We start from the raw sequence: 10009 nt of genomic DNA, 5'->3' as shown, positions 1-10009 counted from the left end.
CCCCAAGAATACCTACTAGGAATAGTGCCCAACACGTGAAGCCACAGGAGGGAGCCCCACCACTGAAAGAAAGTCGTGGCAGGCGACTGTCGTGGTTTCCCTCGGGGTGAGTGTGACCTAACGTCTAGGCCACAGGAACAACCTATGTGGCCGACCCTGGGCGCAAGCTCCAAGGCAGCAAGGGAGCACCTACACAAAGCCAAATGGGTACAGTAGTCAAATGCTGCCCTTGAGAACCTGATTTGCTGTCTGATGCCAGCCAGTCACTTGAACTGATCTGACAAATGATTGATGTTTCTCATCTTCAGAGTACTGACTTGAACCCCTGAAATCTGATTTGCGGAAGTGCTGAGCACTTAGTTGTAACTGAAGACGATCAAAGTTGTGCTTTGAACTTAAAGAGAACTGTATAATGCTAAACAGTCTGCAAAATCAGATCCTATGCATCTGGTATTGGGGAGCTGAAATTAAAGGATAATTTGACCTTCATCTCTGTGTCAGTTCTCTGTAAAATAGATGCCACTTCCATTTCACAGGCTTGTGAAAATAAATTCACTCATGTTTCTGAAATGCTCACGTGGTATCATAAAGAGTAGCATTGAAAAAACCACAAGGAAACGAACAGTTCTGTTTTCATAGTAGGGCTTGTGTTATATGCAGCAAATAAGGCCTGGGGATAAATAACAGGAGACAGCAAAATATTGAATGGCTGTATGTTGAGTCAATATTGTCCACCCTATGTACTGACTGAAACCTCATGGAAAAACAAGTATGTAATCATGGAATTAAGGACTGCATCAACATGCATATGAACAAGGAGGACTGGATTCAGATTATATTGGAAACTTTCATTAGGATAGTTGCTAACTTTTGAATAACTTCAGAACCTTAATATTTTTTGAAAGTTAACAGCTTGATAATGCAGAGCTTTTAATATCAGTGACAATTGTTCTAGGCCAAACAGTGGGCTATTTTTAAATTGGATGAGGTTCTCAACTTTAAATACCTTCTAAGATGGAACAAATGAACAAAGGTATTTCAACACACACCCTACATATTGAAACATGCACAAAACTGCTTTAGAAGTTTTATACTTGGATATCTAATTTTGGTAAAAATTTAAAACATTAGGAAAATTAAAAAAAAAATAAATTGGAAACAAAAAATTGTAGTAATCACAAATCATTTAATCCACAATATTATGATAATACATCATATACTTTATGGGTGACCTGAACATTACCAATAGTTTGGAAATGTTATTACATACTGAGCCACCAGTATAAAAGTAAACAATGAATATACAGGATATACAAGTATGAGAAATACTTGAAAACATTTTTCTGCACTTTAAGGCTACTCAGATTTATAAATAAAATGACAGCCATTTGGCTGTTTTTTCCTAAAATACCAGAATCTGAATACTGATATGCAACACGCACACACATACACACAACCTCACATACACACAGTATCCTTTTTCTTTCAACTGTCTTGCTTTTTGTATGGTGGCTTTATTCTGGCACATGTATATACTTTTACGTACTTTTTTTCCAAACAGAAGAAAATACATTAAGAAATCTGACATGTCTGCTGCACAGGAACATGTCTCTTGGATGCATTTTACTATTAAAAAAATCTAATACTGAGAAATCCACTGTCTGGAGCAAAACTTGGCCATAGGTGCACATAAATAGGATTGAATACTTATATTTTAATCATGTAAGGCAAATCAGGCTAGACTTCCTGCCCATCTGACCAGACTTTTCAGAAATTCAATAGAAATAGGTGGGAAAATCAATTTGGGCAGCCTGGGATAATAAATCTGATGCCATCTTGTCTCCCTGTTTCTGTAATGCACTCTGGCAAGATGAAATAGATCACCTCTAATTCTGCATATGCAACTGATTTGTCCCTATGTAGCATGAAAATTGGGCTTTAGGGCACACAGCTGTATAGGGGCAATGACGATAGTTAAAAAAAATGTGATCATTCAACAGTTACTAAACATTAGTTTTACAAGAAGGAATGTTAAAAGTATACATAAGAATATTCCATGTTGAGTGAGAAATGTTTAAGTGTGTGAAACTTCCTGTAATACTGAAGGGTTAGCTGCATCTAATAATTAGTTATATCTTATTATTGTAGCATACTACATGATAATGGTGTTTGACATCTTGCTTGCTGGTAAGGTTAACTATTGGTTGTGCGCCAGCTAAAAGGAGATGTTATATCAACAGAAGTGTCATTAGAATCAGGAGTAAAAGTAAGTTCTAGAGAGGCTAACAGAGAGAAGAGTTTTAAATATACTCTAAATTGACTACGTCTGCAAGCAGAGGATGTATAGATATATAAGGCAGAAAGATGTACACATACTTGATACTGCTACGGAGTTTCTTGCTTGTGGATGCCTTCCTTTTTGCACCTTCTCAAAGTTTCAAGTTTTGACCTGTATTTGTACAGAGACATAAGGATGTGTAAGGGGCCAGATTACTCCACTGCACAAGCTACTCTTGCATAGGAAGAACAGCAGCTTCTTGACTCTGCCTGCATCTGAGCCTGTCAGCCCACATGGACAATAAAATAAATTATGCCAACTTCAACTGGTAGAGATGCCCCCTTCTCCTCCTTCAAGTACAAAGGAACCACCTATCACATTCTGACTGATTCACTCCTTGGACTCCTTGGTAACAGTATGACCTAGCCCTGAGTAAGTTAAGTGATATTTTGCTCAGTTGTATGTTCATGTTTTCAGAAGATCTTTCTGCTATATTAAAGACATTGATGGTTGTCCATATCCATTGGTTAAGGAACTGCAGTGCTAGAGCTACTAAATTGTTTTCTTGGGCCCCTGGAACATGTTACACTTAAGATCTGTTAATTTATCTTAAATAACTTGGCCACATGTTAAAAAAACAAATGGTGCCACACAAAAAGAAATCGCCTACACAAATATTACACACAAAAAGTGTAATATTTCTGGGGTATTCTGAATGTATAGCCAGGTTAGGACCACACTGGGGTCTCTAACCAGCCCCAGTGGGATCTCTACCAGCTGACAATCAGCTGATTGTCAGCCAGAGCAGGACCATACTGGGCTCCAACTAGCTCTGGTGTTAGCAGCTGAATTGTTAGCAGCTTTGGGGACTACATGGGGGGCTGGTTGGACCCCCGATGCCGTTCCAGAGCCAGCCAACAACTGGCTCTCAGCCACCCAGCTTTCAATTTGTTGGTGCACAGGGAGCCCAGGATTATGCTTCCAGCCCCGTCCCTGCATTGGCAAGTAGGGCACCTGATCCCTAATGCCAAATGGGATCTGATCCCTAATGCCAAAATTGCACGACACACAATTGTTGGTATTGGGGATCAGAGCCATCACATCTTTGTCAGCAGCCTTACACAAATATTAATGTACTGTAATAAAGTTATGATTATAGGTAAGTAAGGTGGAAAACAGAATTTGGTTTATCGTTTTAATCTCTGTCTAGGATTTGTAATATTTTTCCATATACTTTTCAGCTCTGCCAAGTTGTGGATAAATAGTTCTAGCTGGATTTTCAATAGGGCGGACTGAAGGACCATTCCATTTTGCAGTAACCATTTTTGGACTAAAGCCAGCACTTCTTGGTTTGGGAAGGGGATGGCTAGCCAGAAGGTTATGGCATTTGTCAGGAATGTCACAGACCTAGGTTTAAGTACCGATTTAGCCTGATTCAAAATAGAGGTTGTTTATGCAAACCTGACTGATTCGGAGCAGTGAGTTGGACCGGGGTGTCTCATTTCTCAGGCCAACGTTGAGAGCAGCAGCCTAAATTATCTGTCTTTCTAGTTCTCTTTTCCCCCCTCATTCCTAACAGAAAGCTTCATAGAAACCAGTATGTCTTCACTGAAAATGTTCCAGGCAGCTGCAGTTTAAAACTGTCCCTGTTCTGTCACTGACTTCAACTTGTTTTTAGTGGAGGATGAGTTTTCCCAGTCTGACAATTTAACATATTTCGGTGGATATTTTGATAACAGCAGCTGTGTGTGTGTGAAGATGTCCCATCATTATGGATCCTATCCTATGATTCTTTGTAATTCTTTTTTCTGTTGCAGACTGATATGTGTGCTGTATGTGGGAAACATGATAAAAATTGACTTTTAGATATTTTTTCATAACAGTCTGCCTTCAGATGAATCAATAGCATATTCCCCCTCCTATAAAATAAAAAAAAAAACACCTCCACAATTTAAGGCTGAGCAAATTCGTTTTCTACCAACATGATCTCTTACTGGTATATTCTCAGTCTTAGTTCCCCAACAGCAAAGATGCACTCTATTACCCACTGACTTCTTATCCAGTAATTTCAGAGTATTTTCGAAGGGGAGAATTTACAGATCAATGCACTAAATGACTAAGTATTCAAGTGATTTACTACAGATCAGCAGGAGAGTTGAGACTGGTGCTCTAAGCACTAGGTCACCTTGTCTCTTTTTGTGATGCTCTGTAAATTACAGATTATAAAATCTGGATTTCCTCCAGGACTGTTATCTTGCTGCAATCATTGTAATTCTGTGTGCAATTTTTTCAGTGCCTCTAAATTCAATAGTTAATTTTTCTCTCTCTTTTTTAATATGTATCCAAATAAGAAACAAATAGGTCCTTGATATTACTAGTTTCACTGCTGTTCTCTTACATGAACAAGTCATTTTTACATAGCTCTGGATACATGACACTTACATAGCAATGTAAAAACAACAGCTTGAGTTCCCTATTTGTCACATAGAAGTTCATTATTTTACTATCCACAGAAATAATTATAGACTCATACTAAATTAAGAATGAAAAGTTGTGCCATAGGTTATATACTGCCTTTTGAACACTTCTGATTATTTGTAGATGTAAGCTGTCCTTCAGTGGAGAAAGAAGTGGAAGATGATGACTTTCTTCCCTAATATTTTTCCTTCTCTGAGGCATTTCAGCACTGATAATCTGGTGTCTTTCAGGAGATCTTTTGCTCTGGCACTGAAAAAGTTGAGCAAAGAAAGTACCATGGCACTTAACAAAATGTGCACAGCCAGTACATGTGGGACTCAGCGTTGTACTTCCTTATTTTCATTTTCATTATATTTGAGTTCAGAGTCAGAGATTTGTTTTCCAGAAACAAATTTACAAGGATGTTTCTTCTCGTATACAAAAACAAAAATCTCCATTGAGAACATGCTTCTTAAAGAAACTTCTTCTACTCTCTTCCCATTTGTCCCTAACTTATTTATGTTGGCTATTGATTAATGGTCCTAGAAAACATGCAAAATTAGAGAGGTGCATTCTCAGATCAGTTGCTGACACTTTTGAAAGGGGAGTACTTATTCCCATCAGAACCCCACTTGCCATTTTAGTTTCTTTCATCTTTTTTGAAATAATGAAAACACACAATGCTGGCAGTTCGGGAGTCAGTTAGATGCATTGTTCTTTCTACCTTTTATCTTTGACATTAGCTCTGTGTCTGGGTTTAGATGCATTTTACACATCAAACCTCCAACATAACACCAATGAGGTCATGACATACTGTCAGCTTGTTTGAATAATGCATTATTGACTCCCCTCCTTGAAAAAGGCTGAATTCCCTGTGAAAAAAGTTATAATTTAGAGCTCTCTAATTAAAGTGTTTCTCTTCACCATGAGCAAAGTGGGCACGTTCTGGTTCCCTTTAAGACTGTGTGTACTTGGAAGGTGGTAGGAAGGAAGCTCATAACCTCTGCCATCACTTATCAAGGGTGGCCAGTTTGCTGCAGGTCTAGGTCTGAGTGTTTTGTTGTTTTTTTTAAAGGCAAAATTTCAAAGGACCTTCTCATCCAGTAATTTGTTGATCCCATCACAAATCTTTTTGAGGTATGGCCTGCAATCCCCATCAAGGCTGTACAGGGCAGTGAGGAATTCCACATCCGCAAAATGATTGAAGACATGGTTGATACGGCCATGGGACCTGGGCGTCAGGTGTCGATCTACTAGTTCATGCACCAGGTCTTTACACTCATTGAGAAGTTCTGCAAGAACATTCCTATCAAAGGTGTATTCCACCTCGTAGAAACTGACAGTTGTCATGGCTGTTTGATTCAACTTCTTTCTGAATTTGTCTACAATTTCCAGCTCCTCTTGGTTGAACTGATTGTTTCGATAAAGGATTCCAATTTTTATTGCTACTTTAATCAAGTCCTTCATGATTTTGTGAGCTTCCTTCTTGTTTCTTGTATGTTCTTTTGTTACTTTATATAACTCATCAAAGATTTCACTGCTGGTATCATCAATAAGCAGGTTAGCCATTGTTTTGGTAGCCATTTTACTCAGGATCTTTTTCTGTGCTTGCAGTGCAAGGTTCTTGGAGCTGAAATAATCAGGACCTGTTTCAGGAGAGGAAAATAGTAAAGTAATATTAATGTTAATATTAATTTATATTAAATATTAATTTAAATTCACCATTACATGAAAAGTATGCAGCATAGGTAGCTTGCTAGCCACATTCCTGTTAGATCCCTATGGTTGATACTTGGTATTAGGGGTGTGCGAAATTGGCCATATTTGATTTGGATTTGGTCCGAATCAGGAACAATGATTTGTTCATTGATTCAGATCACTGTCCCCGATTTGATTTGGCCAAATCCGAATCTGAAGATTCGATGCTGATTTGGAGAATCGGCAATTCGGCCATAGACACAGCTTTAAATGGTTTTTCTACATACCTCGAGGTGCAAGGCATGGCTCATGAATGCTGCGATGCTGGGGCAGATAGTGTCCCACAAGAGTGCGGGGGGCCCCTCCGTGTGCTCAACAGTGAACCTAGAAGTAGGCTGCAAGTACTTCCAGGTTCGCTGGGGAGCGTGCAAAGGGCACCCCCTGCGCGTCCCCCCCTGGGCTTGGTCATCTGCTGCAGGGGAGTCCGGGTGCCCCCCAGACCCAGGAGGCACCAGTCACTGAGCCAGGAGGGGGCACGGGGGGCACCCCACGTGCTCTCTGGCAGACCCGGAAGTGGACTGTAAGTGCTTCTGGTCCACTTTTGGGTCTGCTGCCGAGCACACTGGGGAGCCCCCTGCACTTTGTGGGACACTCCATTTGCCCCAGCATCTCAGTATTCACGAGCCGCCTGCTACCTTGAGGTATGTAGAAAAAAACATTTAAAGCTGTGTCTACGTCTGAATTGACGAATCTTTCCGAATTGATTTACAGGGTTCTGATTCAATTTGGAGAGATTAAAGGGTCTCCTGATTTGATTCGGATTTGGAGATTCGGCCACTGAATCGGGCCGAATCTCCGCCGAATTGAATCAGGGACTGAAGCTTTGCACAGCCCTACTTAGTATAGACTAACTTGTGTGTTTTCATATAAATACATATGCATATATATAGCACAAGCTTTCATGGGCTGAAGTACACTTCATCAGCACTAGGTGAAATGAGCTTCATTCAGCCCATGAAAGCTTGTGCTATGTATTTTTACTTTGTTTAACAGTCTATATGGTGCAAATCTACCTTGTCTTTCACTTGACTTCAGATGAACACAGCTAATGACGCCTCATTTAGTCCAGATTCCAGCAACTTTATAGATCTATAGGTAGGTCATGTTTTCCAATAGTGTTTTTCCATTTGTCCTCAAAGCCTTTGATGCTAAAATATATTTTTGAAATGCTAACATCTGAATATTCAAGATACAAATATGCTTGGCTCTTTGAAAACACTAAAATTCCATGTATGTTCTTTTTCTGTGCTTTTATCTTAATTTTAAAATATAGAAAAGGGGCTTAAAATGAACATTTTCCCAGCAGAAGGCTTTCATTGAGATGTTATACTTGGAAAAGGAAATCAGCTGTCAAAGGCTCCCTTTTGAAGATTAAACATTGTAGAGAAATAAATAAAAGGCTTGTGTAGAATTCCTGTTCTAGTCACTGGGAGTCGCTGTTGCTCCACGGCTGCACTAAGCAGCACTGTTACACAAGCTGACAGCACAGATCCATAAATGTAGGCTTACATTGCTTTAATCTCTAATACCCTTTGGCTTAGTTGCCCATGTGCCTAATTGTAGAATCACATTTTTATAGAAGAGTTTGTATTAGGGTTTTTGTTGCTATTTTTCCTGCAGAAAGAAAATATCAAATCAGTTAGATTCTCCAGCAATACACATCTGTGTAGGTTGGATTTAATAATTTAGAAGTTAGATTAATTTATAGTGCTTGCTTATTCAACAGGTTACTTAATCTTATTCTTAACTTTAAGCATGCGAGGAGTCCCACTGATTCAGGATGGTGCAGAACCTGGGTCTGCTTCAAGGAAAAGGAGCAGGCGCAAGGAATCGTTCCTAACTATGATGTAGTTTGGGGGTGCTGGTTACAGCTGCGTTAATCTAAGCACATAGGCAGACAAGGTGCTTTGGGTAAATTATATCACATTTACCCAAAGCACTTTGTCTAACCATGACAAAGGATTTCTGCATCATGAATGGGGAGTCCCCATTACTGGCTCTGGGGAACTGCTCTGCTCCCCAGCCCCCAGTCTTGTGCTTGGAGGATTATTGCAAAATCCATTTCAGGAGGATCCATTATATGAGGACTCTAGTCTATTAGGCTTAGCATAGTCTGGATCCAGGCTTAGTGAAAGGGGGAGGCGGGACCAAAGTCGCGGGCTCATGGACTGAAGAGGTGCACTCATGGATCGCTACACGTTAGAGGGAATATTGCCACTGAAGTACCCTGTTGATTGAGAGTTTGTGATTACTGCAGTGTTTTACATACCTCCTGCTTTTACTAAAACATTTTTAGCTGGCTTGATTTAGAAAAAAAATAAAGATGCAATTAAATAGTTTTGTATGACATAATCAAGTAGCTGAGCACAGCTTGGTAATGTCAAGCAGCGTTTTTGTTTGTTTGCATATGAGATGCAAGGAATTTGGTCTTTGTAGGAAAGTAGCAATAAACCAATATGTGAAATGAATTTAAAATCAAGGTAGCCAGCAAAGTGGCCTGATCTAGTAACAGTATTTTCTCTCTTTCTCAGCTGCTTACTTTCTTACTGAGTTTGTTCATAGTACAGTAGTGGCTAGTTAGTTTAGTAAAACCTGGGATCTCATTTTACTAGTATCATACCGATGCTAACTAAGAAACAGACCACATAGAAATAGAATGCACAATCTATGTAGGCAAGATAATCCTTGATTGGCTATGTCCTGTCTTTGTTTTATAGAGGATGAATAGAGGCATTGAGCGATTAAAGTAAGTGCAAACTTGATTTAGTAACTTCGGATTTTCAGTAGTACCTAGGCTCTATGTTGTCATGGCAGCCTTGAAAGCTGTATTCTAAGAGCGTGTCTACACAATAAATGAAGGTATGCTTTGTATTCCAGGTTTGTGTGCCCATGCTAGTTTTAATTTAGCTAGCATGGGAAGCAGTAGTTGTGAAGATGTGAAAGTAAAGACTAGAAACAAGACTAAGGATCCCAGGTTCCTAGAGGGCTATACTGCGTTATGCTAGTTACTACTGCGTTATGCTATGTGGAATGTCTTAAGTGACTTGCTCATGTCTGTAGCACAGTCAGGAATTAGATGCCTGATCTCCTGAATCCAGTTCAGTGGCTTAACCTCAAGACCATCCTTCCTCTGTTTTCTCATCTAATCTATGCACATCAAGCCAAGGGGTGCTTGCTGTTTGGGTGTACTTAGAAAGACTCCAATTGTGATTTTAAATAATTTATTGGTATGCCCTGTATTTTTAGGTTGTTAATAAAATGCAATGATGTTTCATAAGTACTAATTATATACTGAATTGTGGTTCTTACTAGGGTACAATATCCAGTATGGAGCTTTTTGCTTCTGGTATTCAAGCTAGCTTTTTTGGAGCATTCAGGCATCTCTACCCTGTTATGTGGCCTGCGGTACAGACATAGTAAAATTGCAGAAGGCCACTATAGGTCTTCACCTTTTGCCTACCCAGGAGGCCATACTTTTTTTTTTTTTTTTTTTGCTTTTCCAGTCCAAACGAAAAG

General features: G+C 39.5%; 1 protein-coding gene across 1 annotated transcript in view; it reads right to left on the bottom strand.

Annotated features, from left to right (window-relative positions):
- Positions 1-1166: 1166 nt before the first annotated feature.
- The window catches only part of TNFAIP8L3 (TNF alpha induced protein 8 like 3), a 73885-nt gene continuing 65042 nt past the window's right edge, over positions 1167-10009 (bottom strand). The window contains exon 2 of the mRNA XM_019504221.1: positions 1167-6381. Within this exon, the coding sequence (XP_019359766.1) occupies positions 5819-6381 (563 nt within the window). The 3' untranslated portion in view covers positions 1167-5818. The remainder of the gene's footprint in view (positions 6382-10009) is intronic.

This window comes from Gavialis gangeticus, unplaced genomic scaffold, assembly GCF_001723915.1.
Source record: "Gavialis gangeticus isolate Ggan-Ray unplaced genomic scaffold, GavGan_comp1, whole genome shotgun sequence".
Classification (NCBI taxonomy): domain Eukaryota; kingdom Metazoa; phylum Chordata; order Crocodylia; family Gavialidae; genus Gavialis; species Gavialis gangeticus.
The sequence above is the reverse complement of the archived record's forward strand: the minus strand, read 5'-3'. Positions and strand labels throughout refer to the sequence as shown.